Here is a 21,595-nt window from a genome sequence, read left to right as displayed (position 1 = left end):
AAGAATATTTTCCTCCTGATTATTATTGCTTGGTAACCTAAGAATTAGGGAACAACACTAATTTTGAGATTTAGTGCACGCCTAATTGACGCGAATCCTAAAGGTAGCTACCAGGTTTAACACCCCCACCCAGAATGTTCACTAGACGGAAGGGCTAGTGGGCGTGGTGTTTAGTACTTCGAAGTTTATACGATTATTATACAGACGAGATGTTCTGTTTTGGGGATATTATTATGCGCATTATATGTTAAGGTCGGTTACCAAGCCAAGCTATGAAAGCAATGTGAATGTTATGTATCGAGATAATGATTTTATACACAGGTTATGTGTATGTTATTTTTATGCACAAGATATGTGTACGGTTACTAAGATTTATGAAAGATGATTTCGTACACGAGAAAGGTGTACTGTATTAAAAAGATATCGCATGTACATTACAGGTGAGTATAGGATTCAGGCCCATTTGTACCATGCAGGATTTAAATCTTGTGGTCTATCAAAATGATGAATTTTATTTTTTTATGATAAACTTATGAACTCGCCAACCCTTTGGTTGACACTTTAAAGCATGTTTATTCTCAAGTATGAAAGAAATCTTCCGCTGTGCATTTGCTCATATAACATGGAGTTGTTCATGGCATATAGAGGTCAGAACCTCGCAATGGGACCAACTGTTGAAGACTTCGTCTAGATGGATTAGGACGGGTCACTATATTTGGGTTCTTCACCAAGAGGTGAATTAGGTTGGTGGAAAGGATCGTCTTCTTCTTGTCTCCAATGATTTAGTAGACTACGAACCCATCAGATGAATTGGGGATGGCTGATTGGTTGATCCATTCCGGTCACACTGCTTTCGGAGCTCGAGTGAAAATCCATATCGGAATAACTGTCGGAATCCGAGGAATTCGAACTGGTTGAGGGATTCATCTCGTACGATCAGATGAAGGATTTTCGATAAGAAATAGATTATAGGATGTAGATTAGTACCCTGCAATACATAATTTACATATGCATATATAATACTAAAATCCCATAAGTTACGGAGGAATCTACGGAATTTGTCAGGCAAAGGTAACAATAATAGATACGCTAAGATATGAATTAGCAGATACGCTAAGATATGAATTTTGTCTATACACTATTCATGCAATCATTGCAGTATGATGTGTCTAGACTAAGAATGATAAGCAGATAATTCTCTAAGAATGATGAGCAGATAATTTACGACAAGAAATGATAAGCAAAACTTTTTGACATGCAGACACGGTCGAAGTCCAGACTCACTAATTCATCTAAACAACTATCAGTTAGACACACTAATGCAAGACCTGGTTCGCTAAGACCACCGCTCTAATACCAACTGAAATGACCCGTCCTAATCCATCTGAACGAATACATTACATTTGGTTACATCGCGAGGTACTTGACCTCTATATGATACATTTTACAAACATTGCATTCGTTTTTTTTAAAAGACAAACTTTTATCACATCGAAAGTTGACAGCATGCATATCATTTCATAATATATCCAACTATAAATGACTTAATAATGTTCTTGATGAACTCAACGAATCGAATGCAACATCTTTTGAAATATGCCATGAATGACTCCCAGTAATATCTCTAAAATGAGAAAATACACAGCGGAAGATTTCTTTCATACCTGAGAATAAACATGCTTTAAAGTGTCAACCAAAAGGTTGGTGAGTTCATTAGTTTATCGTAACAACCATTTCAATATTTTAATAGACCACAAGATTTCATATTCCAATTTATCATAAACTTAATCTCATATCAGGCATTTCACATGGCATAGAGATAAAAATCATTCATATGGATTGAACACCTGGTAACCGACGTTAACTTTAATGCATAGAATATCTCCAAACAGAACCTCTCATATGTATAATAATAATAATCTCGAAGTACTAAAGCATTCGTACCCCGAATGGGACTTGCCAAGGTCCATAGATCTATCTTTAGGATTCGCGTCAATCAGGGGCTATTTCCCTAAATTCTTAGGTTACCAGACTTGAAGGGCGATATTCAGTTTAATAATCCAACCATAGAATGTAAATTTTAAGTACTTTTGTCTATTCCGTAAAACAATTATAAAAGCAGCGCATGTATTCTCAGTCTCAAAAATTTATATTGCAAAAGCATTTAAAAATAGAGCAAATGAAACTCACATAATGTATTTTGTAGTAAAAATACATATGACATCAATGAACAAGTGTTGGGTTGGTCTCGGATTCACGAACCTATATCATTCGTATATATATTAAAACATATACTTGTAATCGAACAATATATATATATATATATATATATATATATATATATATATATATATATATATATATATATATATATATATATATATATATATATATATATATATATATATATATATATATATTATTTGTGATATAATTTTTATATTAATAACTTAGATTCATTTTATATAAAAATATTAAATTTCGTTATGTTACATGTAATAAATAAATAAATAAATATATACATATATATATATATATATATATATATATATATATATATATATATATATATATATATATATATATATATTATTTGTTTGTTAAAACAGTACTTTAGTAATACTAAGGTAATATTTGAAATAATAATATTAATAATACTAATATTAATAAAAATGATAGTATTATTTGTAATTCTATTAATAATTGTATAAATGATAGTGTTCAATAATCAATCTCATAACAATGATAATATCAGTAGTTTTTAATAAAATGAATAATTTGATAATAATGATCATGAAAATATTAACTTTTGATAATGATACTTAATCCTTAATAATAATAATAATTATAAAGATATCTATTTTGTTAATTATGGTAATAATTTTAATTTTAACCATACTCATAATCATATTAACAATAATAATGATATTATAAGTACTAATACTTTTGTTGTTAATAACAATAATAATACTAACAATTTGTAATATGATACTAATAATAATATTTATAATAATAATTTGTATTATGTTCATAATAATGATGATAATAATAATAATGAGCATAATTATAATAACAATAATACATATATTAATATTGGTAATAATAATAATAATACTAAATAATTATAGTGATAATAATATAATTTATGTTAGTGTTTATAATAAACGTCATGATATTAGTCTTAATAATAAATATTAGTACTCTAAAATAATAATAACAACAACAACAACAACACATTAATAATTAATAATAATAATAATATTAATAATAAATAGAAGTTATACCTTAAAAGAAAAGGGTTCTTTTTTAAAAAAAAAATGGCATCGGCCGGGCTCGAACCCATGACCTCTCATTCACCGCTAACACACCTACCCGTTCCACCATCAATGTTTTTATGTTATTAGTGCTAACTTATATTTATTTAAACTCGTTTCAAATTTCATCATCTTCTTCACAATCGGCAGGAATTTTCATTGAATCATAACATGACTGCCAAACTTTGATTTTGAATTCGAAATTTAAATGAAAACAAATAAGTTGAGGACGTTTTAATTAACAGAAACAAAAGAATTGAAACCAAATAATCCTGTACAGACTTCGGGAAGAACATAAGAACTCAAAATCAAATTGGAATTTTTAAGGCGTTTTAGGTTACGATTTATGAATGAAATATACTCTAAATCAAACCTAGAATCTTTCTGGATCATCAGTTTAACATAATACATCAAAACGATTACGAATTTGTCCAAGAACAAAAAGTTTAACTTTTTAAATATCAAGTTTGACTCAGAAATTCGAACTCGATACTAAAAATTGGAAGCTGTAACTTTCTAGATAGTTAGAGTAAAACATTCCTAATAAAACTGCATTTACACATTTTGAGGTTGATTTCAAAATCGTGCTTTTTGGAAAATTTCTCAAGAACAGGGCAGAACCCGTTCTTTCTTTATTTTTTTTTCTGTTTCAAAATCGAATTGCAGTTGATATTAACAGTTATAATTATTGGTTGATAACAGTGATGGAATAATCGAAGGTTTTATCCATAATGTGGAGCTGATTACTCGTTTTATATCATTATAGGGTCGACAAAAAATGAATCAGGAGCAGGAGTAAATAAATAAAAAAAATTAAAAGTTAATTAAGACTCCTAACAGATTTTGGAATTGCTATATGGATCGAATCTCATTTGTACTACCTGAATATGATGTTTAACAAAATAGTGGACAGAAGGCATAAATCAAACACAGTTTGATTGTGAAGGAAAACAGAAATACATATTTTCTCAAATATATCATTATATAAATTAGTTATATATATAAATTGCTGTTTTGATAATTATATATCTGTATAAATCGTATTTTGTATATATAAATTTATGATTATCTAATTTTTATGTATCTATTTATATATATATATATTTATATGTATATATATAATATATAATTCATAAGTTTTTGATAATTAGTAAATATATTAATAATATTAATAATAGTACTAATATTTAATAATATTAATGATAATAATATTATTGTTAATAGACTATTAAATGATAAGTAATAATATAATATGATAATGAATATATTAATAATTTAGTTGATAATAATGATAATAAAATGATGATGATAATCTTATTATTGATACTAATAATCATAATACTAGTTATAATAATTTTAAAATGATAACAATAATATTAATAATAATAATAATAATAATAATAATAATAATAATAATAATAATAATAATACAATTTAAACATATTATATTTTATATACATATACATATTTTATATTAGAAGTAATAATATTACTAATGCAAATATTAATATTAGCAATAATAATTATAATGAAAGTAATGATAATAATGTTAATGTATCAGTGTTATTCCAACTTGTAATTTAATATAATATTATATTATTATTTTATTATATATTGTCATTTATTGAATAGTTAATATTTATATATCTTATTTATTAGGAATCATATATAGACTCATAATATATATATATATATATATATATATATATATATATATATATATATATATATATATATATATATATATATATATATATATCATAATAATAATTTATTTATTCTAATTTTTTATATATATTTAATTCCTAATGACTTATTACATTTTTATTATTCCCAATACTTACATTTATATATGTATACACCTGTACATATTTATTTACAAATATTTGTTTGTGAATCGTCGAACACAGTCAAAGGTCAATTGATTTCATAAATATAAATTTCAGAATTTTGAGACTCGATTTAACAGACTTTGCTTATCGTGTCGGAATCATAGTAAGATTAAGTTTAAATTTGGTCGGAAATTTCAGGGTCGTCACAGTTTGGATTTTTTTCACACCCATGGTGGAGAACATTATCGATTCATTCATAGAGATATTAAGAGTTCTAATAGACGGAGACATATAATTCTTTTGTGGGATTTGGTAATGTTGTTGTATGTTTTTGTGGTGTGTTTGTAGATCCAATACCAGCATTAATGAGATTTGTAATCGGTATATTCGGCCTTCCAAAGTTTGGGTTTTGACATGTCACCATGAACCTGAGCTTGCCATGTTCGGGTAAGGCCATGTGACAACCTTTTTGAAATTCGGTCTTCCCAAGTTTGAATTTTGATCACTTTTTCTGACAGATTCTGAAACCCGGATCATCCATGTGGTTTACCTTAAATTGCGCAGATGTTTCCTAATAATTTTTTATGAATAGTCCCTGAATTGTTATTTTAAATTTCTCCGTTGAATCCAACTATGTGCCACACGCGAGGGTAAAATTGTTATTTCACTTCACAAAATTTCATACCTCCCCTGTCACTTTCACTCCTTCACAAAAACACAAAAAACCTAAAACAAATAGGGAAATCAATACTGCAATGACAAGATTAAAATCATACAATCCCTTCTAACCCTAACATCCTAAATTAATTTTTTCATTTGAGTAATCCATTCAAACCTTAACATAAACAGAAACTCTAAAATCAATTAAAAACCCTCATGAACTTTACTGGTGGGAGTCGGGTAGCTGCACCAAACATAAAACCTGGTGCGATAAAACCTGCTGCTGCCGGAGATTGACCAGATTCCAGTCGCTAAAGAATCAAATCCGACCGCCATGGACGGAATCGTGATGCGATTGAACAGGGATGATGGTACGAGTGGCGATTGAACAAATTCCTGCTGCTAATAGACGGAGACGAGTACGATTAAAGTTATTCCGGCGGAGGTACTTGGTGAATCAAGGGTGGCGGAGAAGATAGAAACAGCGTCGGCGGTGAGGTTTGATCCGCGTGATTATGTCTTTTCCAATGAAGTTTCCGGTTAGGTTCGTTTTCGGTTAACGCTACCGCCGCCGTTGGTGTTGCAAGTGAGGAACAAGATGGCGGTGAAGAAGATGAGGTTAGTTTTTGTTTTTGATGTTGCAGGTGATCTGTGATGTGTGTGTAGCTGATGTTTGTTCAATCATTCATAGTATCAAGTCTTAGTGTTTTTAAGTTTATTATTTGAAGAAGAAGAAGAAGGTTGATAAAACATTTCTGTATCAAGTATATTCCAGGTGAGTAGTGTTGAATTTTGTTTTGTAATTTATAACGCCATATTTATATTTGAAATGGAGCATGATGATGAATTGAAATTAGAAGATGATGAATTGAAATTTTGAAATGGAGCAGGATGAGGAAATGAAATTTGAACTGTAATTTACTACCTCATTTTGTTTTGTTACAAGTGTTGAATTTTTATACTTACCAAATTGTGTGTGATTTGGTAATATAGTGTTTGTGATTGCGTCTCTAATTTGATTCGTTTAGGGTATTAGGGTATGTGAAAATGTGAAATATTGTTTGGGGTGGTGAAAGTGATCCATAGATAAGAAGTCAAAATGAGAAATAAAAAAGAAAAAAAAAGAAATTAGGCTTTTAAATAAATAATAAAGTAAGGATTAAATGACTAAAATACCCTCATGTGCCTGGCGCATCACTGAATTTAACAGAGATTTTTGATGTCCGTTAGACGGAGAGACGATCCGTGTTACAAAATACAATTCATGGGACTACCAGCGAAAAAAAAAAAGTTTAGAGATGATCACGTTGGCCTAACTCAACACTGTGTGTCGTCTTACTCATATCAATTTTGTTCAAACTTCATACCTCCTTAGTGGGTCCACCAAACATAATGAATTTTATCGTGATATATATATATATATATATATATATATATATATATATATATATATATATATATATATATATATATATATATACTAGGTTTTTAAGCCCGTGCGTTGCACGTGTATATAAAAAACCATGAAAAATGTAATTTCCAATTGATATTGGTATATAAATAATGATACTAAAAAAAGAAAAAGTATAAGAATTATTTAAGAGTCCGTGATTTTAACAAATTTTAAAAATTCTTTTGATTTTAAGAGCCCATGGTGTTGACAAATTTTAAAAAATTCTTGAGTTTAAGATTCCGTGGTACGAATTTTGAAAGTTCTTTTGAGCCCGTAGTGTTGACAAATTTAAAAAGTGATTTTTGAGTGGTGTTAGTAACTTAGTGTCTACAATTTTTTTTTCTCACCATTAATATCTTTCATCTAGGTCCTTATGACATTTTTTTCATTGTCTAAGGGCTTAAGGTGTAGTATAACAATCTATTGTTGTATTTTTGGAATTTAAAACGTAATAAAATCTATATATACGGAGTATCAATTGCAATATAATAATTAATAGTAATATATGGTAATAAATAATATTTTAGATAAATATAATCTGTATATTAAAATATTAAATTTAATAATCTATATATGGTAATTATCTTAAATAATAGAATGATACGTAGAATTATGTAATTCAGATTAAATAATAGACTGACACGTAGGACAATTTAATTTAGATTAATTGAGAAGATGACACGTAGGATTTATGGCACATGCTTTATAATAATATATATATATATATATATATATATATATATATATATATATATATATATATATATATATATATAATTAAATCAAAAGTTAAACAAAAAGCACGTGCTTTCACACAAACACACACCATCAAAGGGACCACTGAATGAAAAACAACAATTTTGACTGGTAGAATTTTGTAAACTAATGTGAGGTAGGCTTCTTTCTACCTACTACTGTAATAATAATTGCGTACTTTAATAAAGTAGAAGTTTTGGATCGCATCCAAAATTTAAAAATACGAAAAAGAAAGAGACCTTGCATTTATTTTATTTTAATATTTTTTCTTGTAATATAGAAGTCCAGTCTCATGTTTGTTCATGTGAGCCTCATGTTTGTTCATCCCCAGGCACTTTAAATTTTCTCACTATCATATATATAATTTCTCCGATCATCCAATTAATTTCTTCATCGTTTTAATTATTAGATGGCGTCTGTTTTGGAGTTAGAGCACCTCAGATTACCCTTCGCAGTTATTAAAGTGGCCACCAATGACTTCACAAGTATTATCGGGAGGGGAGGATATGGCAGCGTTTATAAAGGAGAGCTTGCACTCTCTGGGAAACATACCACTACTGTCGCTGTTAAGCGACTAGACAGTAACCTTACTGGTCAGGGGCATAAAGAGTTCTTAATGGAGATTCAAATCCTCTCTCGTCTTAAACATCCAAACCTCGTTTCCCTTGTCGGTTTCTGCGATGAAGGCCCTGAAAGAATCCTTGTTTATGAATATGCCCATCGCGGAGGCCTTGATAAGTACCTAATAAATACGGTTGTGCATTCAGGGTCTCCACTTCCACTAACATGGAAGCAAAGACTAAATATCTGTGTAGACGCAGCACGCGGTTTGGATTATCTCCACAACCGTGCTGAAGAACATCTCCGAGTCATTCATAGAGATGTTAAGAGTTCTAATATTCTCATAGATAACAACGGGAAAGCAATGATCACGGATTTCGGTCTTTCTCTTGCCAACAACACAGGCGATTCTTTTCTCAGTACAATTATCGTCGGCACACTAGGGTACATTGATCCCGAATACGCACAAACCGGAGTATTGACAAAGGCATCCGACGTTTATTCATTTGGCGTCGTACTGTTTGAAGTCTTGTGTGGGAGGTTGTGCTTCAAGCCTATTGAAGAGACGGAAGATCGATATTTACTTCAATCATTCCTGAGGTACTATAGAGAAGGAAAGCTTAATCAGATTATCAATCCTAATTTGAGCAATTACATGAACACAGACTCGATGAAAAGGTTTTCACGTATTGCATATCAATGTCTGTTATATGATCCAGAAGAACGCCCAACGATCGATACCGTATTACAAGAAATTGAAACAGCATTACAACCCCTCGTAAGTTAATATTTGCTTAACACTCTCGAGTTTGAGACTCTGCTTAATTAATTAATTAATCCGCAGCCAAGTGTCAAAAATATTCGTTTTGATCTACGGAGAATCAATACCCTGCTAAAAAGCGTAATTCAAATGAAAAAGTATTGAGATTTGAATCCTTTTAATTTGAGTACTAGCAATAATAAAGTTTAAGAACTACAGTACTTCTTAACCTTAATAATAATCGTTCTTAACAAAAGCAAACATTGAATGAATAAACCATACGCGTAAAGATAATGTGAGGCATGCAAACAAACACGGGAATATAACGTGGTTATATCCAATCATTCGACTGGTTTAGTCCAACTACATAGAAATATCTTTATTAAAATTGTAGGTGCATTTTTAAAGATTAAGGTCAATATATATTTGTAAAATGACAGAGCAAAATGAATTACACTCAAATACCAATAAATAGGCTGGACCAGGGCACCCGCCGGGTAACCCATATGTCAAGCAAAGCCTTACAACCGGGATCTCTCTCAATATGTGAGGTATCCCCCATGTAGGCATGATAAAGTCTTCTTCTGGCTTCTTTGTTTCGCATCTTCACAGTTAATCAACATGATCACTTACAGATCGGACTTCAAGAGATTGTCTCTGCAACCAGAAACTTTTCTGATGAAAATTTCATTCAGAAAGATGAATTGGGAATGTATTACAATGGGAAAATGTGGCTATCCGGAAAGTTGACTGATATCATTGCACGAAGGGTAGGCTATACATATGAGCAAATAGCTGGGTTCTGGACGGAAATTTACATGCTTGATAGTCTCAAGCATAAAAATATTGTCTCTATTGCTGGATTTTGTGATGAAAATGGCGAGAAGATCATCATTTACGAGCGTACAGTTCATGGACATCTAGATCGGCATCTTACTGATGCAACTAAATTAACATGGATCCAAAGGCTGAAAATCTGTTTAGGTGTTGCACAAGCGTTGGATTACGTTCATTATGATGTCATACATTGTGACATTAACAGCTCTAAAATTTTATTAGATGAAAATTGGGAACCCAAGATATTTGGTTTTGAACATTCCACGAAATTTCCTGGAGGTTGGAGACATCGCCTTCTTTCGTCTCACCACTTTGATACCTCAAACTACAGAGACCCAACATGTATAGATGCCACTACTGTGACACCAAGATATGATGTTTATTCATTTGGGGTGATGTTATTTGAAGTCCTTTGTGGAAGAAAATCTTTTTTGATTAAAGATGGTGGAGTACATCAGTCTCTACTTGAACTGGCTAAACGCTGTCTTGCAGATGAAAAGTTGGATGAGATAATTGATAAGGGTCTAAGGGACCAAATGGAATTACAATCATTGAAAATATTCTCAGAGATAGCATATCGCTGCTTGGAGGAACAAATGCGACGTCCTACTATGGATCAAGTTGTCAAAAAACTGGAGGAGGCGATAGAACATCAATGGAAACAGGAAAATATGGTTTTAAGGGAACACCAAACAAATGTTGATGAGGCTACACCATCCGCCATCTTAAAGGTAAACTATATATATATATATATCTTTTATACAGGTGTTTGTGGATATATAAAACTGATTAGAGATGATTTTCAACTTCATAATTGTGTGGTTTATTTTTACTACTTTCACCATCACTGAAAATACTAAATACAGTAAGTATTTTACCAAATCAAAAAGGTTATAGGTTTGAAGCTAGTTGATTCAAATATTGTCTTGAAACATTCACTTCAACATTGTAAATGACTTCATGAACTCGTGTACACGTGTTAGGATACATTTTTGGTGCATCAACATGTAACACATACTCCATCCGTCCCATAATAATTGTCATGTTTTAACTTTTCACTGTCAGAATGAAAATTTTATGGCTGGATTGGTTTCTAAATGTTCTGTTTATTGGTATGAGTTTCATTAACTATTATATAACACAAATAAAGATATTTGAGGTCAAAGATGAAAAAGATTGACTTTGAAAAGTCAAAACATGACACTTATTATGGGACGGAGAGAGTAAATGATATTATTCTTAGTAACCCTATATTATAATTCTTACTATCCTGCTTTGTTGAACATAATTATATTGAATACAACAACAACGATACCCAATCCCGCACATGCAGGGTATGGGGGGATAATTATTATATTGAATATTTTAATAAATTTCAAGTGGAAATAATTACTCTCCTGTTTTGATAACATAATTATTCTGTTACTAGTACCTATTCTGTCCATTTAATGAAATTCTAGAGTGGATGAACAAGGTATAAAGGAAATTTTTGTTGCTCAATTTTGTATAATACATACTTGCATGTATAAGTTACAACACTTCTCATTTCATTTAACCTAGTAATTTCTGTAGAGGGGAAACTTGGAACGCATGATGATACAACTAGCTGATATAATTACTGCCACCAACAATTTTGACAAGGTCTATTGTATTGGGTCAGGAGGTTATGGGATGGTGTATAAAGCAGATCTTGAACACCATGATGTCCAAAGTTTGTCATCAAAAGAAGAGAATAAAAAAGGTGCACGGCCCAAACGACGTAGCACAGTAGCAATAAAAAGAATAATGAATAGACAAGATGATCAAGGAGAACAAGGGTTTTTGGCAGAACTTGAATTGCTTACTAGTTGTAATCATTGCAACATCGTCTCTCTTCTTGGATTTTCCCGCCAAAATAAAGAAATGATTCTTGTGTACGAATACCTTACTAATGGGAGCCTCGATGATTATTTGGCAAGTGCTGAAAGGAAGGTTAATCTTAATTGGTGTCATCGATTACAAATCTGTCTTGATATTGCAAAGGGGTTGGAGTACCTTCACACCAACAGGGAGGGAAAACCAAGAATAATACACAGAGATATTAAAAGTGCAAATATCTTATTGGATGAAAGTTGGAATGCCAAAATTGCTGATTTTGGTCTCTCAAAATTCCACCCGACAAATCAGTTAGCGAGCACTATCCTAACTAAACATGCTGTAGGTACAGAGGTGTATTTGGATCCAGAGTATATGAGTACAGGCAGGTATAAAAAAGAATCTGATGTTTATTCCTTCGGGGTAGTTCTGTTTGAAATACTATCCGGGAGGTTGGCATATGATTCACATTTCATTGAGGAAAATGTTAAGGGGCTTGCACCTATTGCACGACGACGATTCAACGAGAAAACTCTAAAGGAATTAATAGATCCTAAGATGATAGAAGAAGATGATGAACAAACGTTCACTCTAAATAGAGGTCCTAATCAAGATTCTTTCGACACATTTTCGAAAGTCGCCTACCAATGCTTGGCAGAAACTCAAGCCAAGCGTCCAACAATGGAAACTGTCATCGAAGAACTTCATAAAGCATTAAACTTTCAAGTAAGTACTTCTTTTTGTAAGTTAATAATAACGAAAATCAATTCATGCGGTTATTTGTTATCACCCGACATGTTTTGATGAAACTGTTTGCTGTTTACTATAAACTTGTTCTGCTGCGACTGTAAATATATATATATATATATATATATATATATATATATATATATATATATATATATATATATATATATATATATATATATATATATGGTTATTATAATTAGATTTTACTTATTTCTATTTACTACAAACTAACTTAAACAAACTATATAACACACTGTTGCAGGGAGAGACCATGGTACTCTTAAGGTTTCAACACGGTGATATAGTTCGAGCCACCGAGAATTTTGCAGAAAAGTATCGTGTTGGGTTAGACACATATAATACCGTGTACAAAGCAGAACTTGATCAATTTGAAAGTAGGAATTCCTCTTCAATAGGGGAGAAGAATAATACTGGGGAAGAGCTAAGTAAACGCATCACTGTGGCATTGAATGTCATCTCTGGTAGAAAACATGGGCAAGAAAAACAAGATTTCCTTGCAGAAATTGAATTGCGTACTCGTTATAAGTACTCGTTATAAGCATCCCAGAAATTGAATGGCTATTTGAGAAGCGATCATAATATAAGGAGTAAACTGACATGGAAGCTACGTCTACAGATTTGCCTTGAAATTGCACGTGGACTAAATCATCTTCACACCAAGATGGACAGCAAACATAAGATAATACATGGTGACATAAAGAGTGCGAATATTCTTCTGTTCAAGAAGTCGGAGGCGAAGTTAGAGGCAAAGATTGCCTACTATGGACTCTTCAAATTACACCCAGATAATCAAGATTCTAGCACTCCTCTTGCTAATGATACAAAAGTGTATTGGGATCCTAGATATCAAAGGACGGGTAAGCTAAAAATAGAATCAGATATTTACGCTTTTGGGGTGGTTCTATTTGAGATTTTTTGTGGGAGGTGTGCATATGATCCTGATTACATAGTTGAAAATGACAAAGGGCTTGCACCCATTGCATGCCGCCGCTTCAGTGAAGGAAACATAAAAGAAATGATGGATCCTATCCTTTCACAAGAAGAAACTGATGTGTTTTCTAAAAATACAGGACCAAATCAAGATTCTTTAGATACATTTTTAAATATTGCATGTGAATGTTTGGGAGAAACTCAAGCCAAGCGTCCGGAAATGGAAACTGTCATTAAGGAACTGGAGAAAGCATTGGACTTTCAGGTAACTCAATATTTTTAGAATATAACTTTCTTTCTTCGCTTTCACGTGCATGTTCATTTAGAAAACATAAGCCTATATGTATTTGACTTAATCTACTTAGTAATAATAGAGCTTATTTTTGGTAACTCATTTTGGTCTTTTAGGATGAACTAGTGAAATGACCCGTGAAAACACGGGTTTGTTTAAACGAAACAGTTTAATAAAATGTTTTACATATTAAGAGAATGTAAATGTTAAAGTCATTTAGTTTATGCCTCGTGGAACCACGGATTACGACTAAGAAACTTGTCGTTGATTTTACAAACATAAAGTTCGCTCAAATTGAGTATTTATATTTATAATTTCAATAATAGTAATAATAATTAATAATAATAAATGCCTTTTACATTTTTTTAGAAAAATAAAATTACAATTTAGGAGAGATTAATATTTCCTTTTATAAAAGATATTGTATTATATTTTAAATTAAATTAATATATAATTATGACATCATCATTATAAAATTTAAGCTTAATGATGACATCATCATTTTAGAGGTTTATTAGACTATATAGATATTGAATTTAACCGATCAACTATCGTTCTATTGGTTAATTCTCTAAAAGGTTTTAAATTGGCATGTTTAGTCTTTAAAGTTCAGTTGTATTATCTATGAGATGAATGATACTATCTATTTTCACTTCCATTTCAACCAACCAACTTTTATGTGGCTCACGTCCTAGTTTATCCTCCCAAATTTTATAGCGTTGAGCCTAGGTATCCAAAGACTCACGAGGATGTCAGATATGTTCCCAATCCCCCAGACGTCCACTTCATCGTTATGAACTTCAATAACCGACCTTTTTGGATCGATAGCCCAAACATGTCAATATGTCATGCACATAAGCCCATATGTCCCTTAGTAGACTAAAACCAATTATAGAGGTAGGTTCCCCCAGACTTATATGCACACATTTGTTTCTTTGAATTTCCTATCTAGGACACTCATTAACGGATTATCTCCTACAATCACCATTTAATCGGTTTGTCCACACGACTCCCACAAACACGTTCAATACGATCTCGACTTTTTCACAGACCCCCGACCTCTTCCACAAACACGTCCACAGTCATCTCGGTTTGAACCTCCGTTGTCACGATGCGCCAGCCACACATTGAGCTACAATCGTGGCTTTGATACCATTTGTTGGATTGATAGCCCAACCAACATGTCCTGCATATAAGCCCATAAGTCCTTAGTACTCTAAAACTAATATCTTAGTACTCTAAAACCAATTAGTGATAGAGGGACGTTCCGCTAAGCTTATATACACACATTTGTTTCTTTTAATTTCTTACGTGGGACAACCATGAAACGATTATCTCCAACAGACCTCATGTACTTTAATAATGAAGTTGACTGGAACTCTCATGATTCACAGGAAAACCTCATGAACAAGCTCCAAATTTCACTTGAAGACATCGAATTTGCAACACAAAACTTCAATCAAGAGAGTTGTGTTAGAAAGGGAAAAGACTGGAAGGCATTCAAAGGACAACTACCACATGCTAATATACGCACATCCATTGTTGCAAAGCGGTGGAATAGCAAATCTGGTCAAGGAGATCGTCAGTTTAGGACGGAACTTGATATTCTTCTCAAGTGTAAGCATGAGAATATCATTGGTCTTGTAGGCTACTGTAACAACATGAATGAAACCATTATCGTTTACCCGGATGTGCCTAATAGTAGTCTTGATATGTATTTGAGAGATGCTAGTCTTAACTGGATGAAACGGCTTGAAATATGCATTGCCGTTGCTACCGGATTAGAATTCTTTCACAAGCATGATGTGACGCTAAATAAGGTTGCACTCAGGGACATCAAAAGCAGTAGCATTCTACTAAATGTCGATTGGAAGGCTACCTCCAAAGTCGAAACAAAAGATAATTGGAAGGCAAAAATTTCTGTTCTGGAGATGTTCTTATTAGATTCATTACAGTTGGACATGGAACATGTCAGCGCTGATGGTTACTGCTACATTGACCCAGAGTACGCCAAACAGGGTCTGTTAACCGAAAAATCTGTTATATATTCATTTGGGGTGATTTTATTCGAGATATTATGTGGGAGACTAGCATGGGTTGAGGGATATGTGAATCACAGTGAACCATTAGTCCCTTTGGCTAAAAGGAAATATCTAGAAGGAAAAACCGATGAAATTGTGTTTGGGGGATTAAAGAATCAAATTGTGCCAAGTTCACTCGCTACATTTGCAGATATTGCGTATCAATGTTTGTGCAACGATTGCGATGACCGACCAGAGGCAACTGAGGTTGTAAAACAACTTAAGAAAGCATTAGAATTCCAGGTAAGCGTTTATTTATCATATATTCTTTCAGTGCATGTATGCTGAAAAAGAATTATCATTCGGATAAATTATCAAGCAATTGGTTAACTTTAATATATGTATGTATAGGAGGACGATGAAATTTGGGAACCTCAACTGCCTGGAAACTATAAAGAAATCATCGGTATGTCAGATTTCCCCGAGCTGTACTCTTCTGAACGGAAAAAAGAACTCTACAAATTGTTATCCGAAGGAATCTTCATTCAAAATCAGAAAGTGGTAATACCTTTTTTTTACTTTATTTTGCGTATTTCACCTGGGCTGTGATATTTTGGTCTAATCTAAAACAATTTTTTAAAATGCTGATCTGATTCATATAAACAAATGTATAATCCTTAATGTTTTGGTTCTGTTATATATGTATAATAAAACAGTGGCTTTCACTAAGCAGTACTGGTAGGGTTAATGCATTGATATCAGCAACAATGTTTTCGTATGGAGACCGTAGATCACATAAGTGCAGATCCATTGAAAAGTCATTTACAAGGTTCTGCTGTTTCTCTCTGCTACCATATACATCTATACTATATCTTTTTTTTTTTTTTTTTTTTTTTTTTTTTGAAGGGGATAAAAGATGATGCTTGGTTTTTTTAAAGTTTGTAATGGCATGCAGATTTCCTAAAGTGGCAAAGATGATGGATATATCAAATTTGAAGATCCAAATAAAGATAGATACCAACGTTTTATCTTCGGATGTTACTTATGGGGTTCGTTTGGTCTTCAAATTCTGTGATCCAATAATAGTTACTAGAAAACTGACATATGTGAACCTCAAGTACAAAATGGGGGATAAAACATTTCATGCGTATTTTGCAACACACAAAGATGATGACAGTGGGTGGATGATGATTGAATTGTTCCACTTCTTGAAACAGAAACAAGATGCTGTTTTTGAGGTTTTACTAGAAAGCTTCTCACGATGCTATTGTGAAAGCCGTTCAATCTATGTTCAAGGCATCGAGTTTAAAGCAATGGACAAGGTACTGTATGCCTGATAATATTCTTTGGTTTCCCCTATATGTTTATTTATTTGAGAATGGTGCTCAATGGAGTCAATGCACTAGTACCATTCTCACTTTCTGTATTACATGTTGTCAATATGCATTTACTTTTTTAATTACAGGTGAATAAGAAAGAAAGCGAGAAATTAAAGGGAGGGTCAGGGAACGTAAAGAAACGTCTTATGCTTTCTGCAAAGGAGTTTTTGTACAACCCTCCTAGAATGAAGTCCTTTCAGTTTGAACCTTCAGATAAGTCAAGGTTTGCCTTTTTGCCTCATCCGATTTGAACTCTTTAGTATGTGTTTTCTTAAAATTAAATGTAAGAAATAAAAAATGCTCAAAACCAATATTTTGGTGGTGTACGAATAACCTCCCTTTAGCCTCCCCCAATGCCAATGCAATTGATAACAGGCTTTCGGTCATCTAACTTCATTCATTATGTGCTCTGCAATATTAGATCGTTGTGGACGACAACGATCTTAACAATTTTCAGTAATTCTTGTTGAAGTAACTGTTCATCTGTTGAACATTTAGAAAGATGTAAGGCTACATTCATAAGTGTGCAACAAAAAGTTCATCACTCATGCACCATCTTAGTTATTAAATTAAATTTATTCGTCCTGAAAAAATATAACTTATCTCATGAAATACCGAACGTACAGATTTGAAGATGTGGCAAAGCTACTACGAGAGCAAGTGTTTAGGATCAAGTACAAGATTGAAATTGAAAAGTTGTCTCCATTTACAGAATATGGATGTTACCTTGTGTTCAAGCTTTCAGATAAATGTCGCGGGCTGTTTAGTCCCGTGAAAGTACGGAATATACTCCATAAGAAAAACAAGCCGACTAAGTTTATCTATTTCAGATCCCCACCTCCATATAATCAACATGATTGTGCTAATTGGTTTCCAGAACAGAGAAAAGATGGATGGATGGAAGTTATGGTGTGGAAGTTGAACTCAAATTATAATAATAAGAGTGGTAAGAACATAATTCCTATGCACTTGCAACTCATAGCTTACGAGGGAACAATGTCAGGGCTTATAGTACGCGCCTTAGAGTTTCGGCCAACCTAGAATAAGTATCTGGGTGTTTCAACTGTATTACATTGTAATGAACAACAAGCTGTTTTGAAACGAATGTTATGAAGAGTACTGAAGAATACTGTATATTGGTAGTACGATCATCTATCCATTTGTACATAGTAATCTGTATTGAAAGAATATACTCGGTCTTCTTTTTTTCTTTTCCAAGTATGAAAGGGTCAAAGTTTTTTCAATGTCACTAATATACCCTAAAAAGGTACATTTTTAACCCAAAAACTTAAATTTTAAAAACAATGAAAGAGCCAATCAAAAAATGATACAAGACAAGGCCCGACACGCCTCGCCACTAGAAAACAACCCTACAATAACAAAAGAGCTTAGGAAAACTATCTAAAGGTGAGCTGGATGGATCCAAAAAACAAAACGAGCAAACAATGCTACCAACCAAAAAGGCAAAACGAGACCATCCAAAGCCAACCTCAAAGCCTAAAGATGGGTGTAAACAACCACAAACACGACGATGGCCAAAACAAACGATCAAAACACAAAAAGAAACTAACAACAAAAACGAAGATGACCCCTACCTAATATTCCCACAAATTTAAGGAAAAAATGGGTCTAGACCGAACCCGACTTGGTTTTGACCCAACCCATTCGACCTGTCTGAAACATCTTACCCATTTATACCCAAACCTATCCCATTGCCAGGAGATGTTAACAAGATGCAGCTCAAGTCTTTTATTATAACACATAAAGTTATACACTTACAAAACATAAATGTTAACAAGTAAAATCAGTTCGACTTTAATGATAATTCAACTTGGATCGATCTGAACATACATACAAAACATGAAGGAGAATATGATTAATTCTAAGGATAGAGTTCAATAACGGATTGATAAGCTTGAATATGTTTTACAGTGTAATGAGTGAATCCTGACTCATGCAACACATACACCCATTCATCCAATGTTCTTTCTTTCCCATCACTTGTATGAGCCATCATAACCATATCCATCATCAAACCTACTTCTTTAAACTCATGATCTTCATCACGCCCCACAATTGCATCCACAATTATCACCTTTCCATCTTTAGGAATAGCCTCTATACATTTTCTGAGAATTTTAATGCATTGTTCATCCGTCCAATCATGTAGTACTTTCTGTCGTATCAAATCACAAATCACACATTTATTTTATCTTTGGCAAGAAAAGAAAGTAGAACTATGATACTACTCACTCCCTCCAAAAATCACTATTCCGCTTTGAGGTTTTTAGTCTTTTTTGTACAAATTTGACTTTAAAGATTTTTGTGTGTGTTAAATAACATTTGATGGAAGTTATACCAATGAAAATATATTTCAAAACCGTATCTATTCATATAATTTTCATCAAATATTATATAGCACAAATATATAAATTTTAAGTCAAATTTTCAAAAAAAAAATACTTTGAAAAGTCAAACAAGACAGTTATTTTGGGACGGATAGATGTTAAATTTATATACATATTCATAATCTAAACATGTAAGATCATATGTTTTTTGTATTTCTTCTTATTTCTGGGTTAAGAATAATTGCAGGGTCCTTGCAGTCATTTTCTGAAAGATAGTTTGGTGGTCAAAGTATTAAAAGGAAGACTTTGTTGCTGAACAGCTATTTGGAACTTGAGGGACCAGAAAAGAAATTAAGTTATTATTTAAGTTATCTAATTTATTTTTTCATTATCTGATTCATTCGTTCATCTCTGTAACTGTGTGAAATTCATTCTAGGGTTTCATATCTTTCGTTCTCTGTATTCATAGTTATCTCTTTGATAGCTTGTGAGAGATTACTGTGAGATTGATTGTGTGTGAATCGTTGTAAGGATCTTGTATTGTTTTGGTGCTTATTTTAACTTCTGTGATTGGAGATTTTTTCATCTCCAGTGGTTGGTGGATTTAGTTTCTTGTTTCAGTTCAATAGAGAATAAGAAATCGAAAAATGATGTATGTGTTGCTAGAAGAAAATAATTGATGGACTAACCATCAAATAAACCGCATCCGCTTTTGGAACATGATCAAACATATCGCCTCCAACGTGTTCGACACCCGCAAATGAAGGATCTACCGATACAACATGAGGAAGATCATAGTTAGTATCTTTGATCCATGGACAAGCCTCCACAATTGTTCGTAGAGCCGTCCCATCACCACCACCAACATCCACCAAACTACTCAACCCCTCGAACACCTCAGGACAATCTTTAATCACAGCTGCTACCGCCACCCGAGCATCACACGCCATCGCACCATTAAAAAGTTTGCTATGTTCAGGATTCGCAGCACAATAACCCCATAGATCAAGATTATCGTTTGCCACCTCAATGGTAATTTGTTGTTGCCTAAAACCCAACCACTTAGCTTTTGAAATGGAGCATTCATTACTTGAGTATTCTCTAGAAGCACTAAATCGACCATACTATGCTTTCCATGTCTCGTTAGAAGGCGAGATAATGGGGTTTGGACGTACCCGACACACGTTTCAGATATCGATATTTCTTGAAATATCTTGAAGTGGATCAAAAACCTCATAATCCGATACAGAGATGAAGGTTGTGCACACCCCAACTCTGTAACGAGCTCGGCTAGCGTCATTGGTGTTTCACGGTTTTCGTGGATATCCGGTATTCCGAGCTCAATTGCACACTTGAGTAGAGCCAATGGAGTGAAACCAAAAATATATTTCCAAATTAGTTCTTTAGCAGCTACTTCCTCTTCTTCTTCTTTGGAGTTAATCTTATTTATATTGCTTTGAGAAGACATGATGATTATGATCTTAATTAATCGAAGTGCAAGAAATATGATATTTAGGCTACCTTTAAGTGGAAAGAGATCGAGCTAACTTGCATGACAGATCTTATAAAAGAAATTATATGTTTATTTTTTTATTATTTTGTAATTTCTTGGATAAAATTTAGTGAACCTTGAGTGATCCTAGAATTATTCAAATAAATATTGATACTTGCCGAGTAACATGTTGCAATTAAATGAGTGGCAAGTGATGGGCAAAAGAATCGTTTTGTTATTAATAAAACAGTACCCCATAGTACTCGTATATAGACATATATAGTATCATGAAGTTGTGATGTGGTCCGACGGTTGGTGGCCTGCCTCCTTTAAGG

General features: G+C 32.6%; 1 protein-coding gene and 1 pseudogene across 1 annotated transcript; one reads left to right on the top strand and one right to left on the bottom strand.

The window, feature by feature from the left end:
- Positions 1 to 8,424: 8,424 nt before the first annotated feature.
- On the top strand, positions 8,425 to 13,336 carry LOC139900479 (uncharacterized). Its single transcript, XM_071883248.1, has 4 exons — positions 8,425 to 9,354; positions 9,972 to 10,904; positions 11,746 to 12,753; positions 13,040 to 13,336. The coding sequence occupies exons 1-4, from the start codon at positions 8,425 to 8,427 to the stop codon at positions 13,334 to 13,336; spliced, it is 3,168 nt and encodes a 1,055-aa protein (XP_071739349.1).
- Positions 13,337 to 19,302: 5,966 nt separating this feature from the next.
- Positions 19,303 to 21,236, bottom strand: LOC139896888 (acetylserotonin O-methyltransferase-like; annotated as a pseudogene).
- Positions 21,237 to 21,595: the final 359 nt, after the last annotated feature.

Source organism: Rutidosis leptorrhynchoides, chromosome 3 (assembly GCF_046630445.1).
Source record: "Rutidosis leptorrhynchoides isolate AG116_Rl617_1_P2 chromosome 3, CSIRO_AGI_Rlap_v1, whole genome shotgun sequence".
Classification (NCBI taxonomy): Eukaryota; Viridiplantae; Streptophyta; class Magnoliopsida; order Asterales; family Asteraceae; genus Rutidosis; species Rutidosis leptorrhynchoides.
The sequence above is the reverse complement of the archived record's forward strand: the minus strand, read 5'-3'. Positions and strand labels throughout refer to the sequence as shown.

Bases quoted from the DNA above. Each gene is read 5' to 3' on its own strand.
- LOC139900479 (XM_071883248.1), top strand. From the start codon at position 8,425: ATGGCGTCTGTTTTGGAGTTAGAGCACCTCAGATTACCCTTCGCAGTT. The intron at 9,355-9,971 runs GTAAGTTAATAT...GATCACTTACAG, and splicing joins AAACAGCATTACAACCCCTC to ATCGGACTTCAAGAGATTGT. The intron at 12,754-13,039 runs GTAAGTACTTCT...ACACTGTTGCAG, and splicing joins ATAAAGCATTAAACTTTCAA to GGAGAGACCATGGTACTCTT.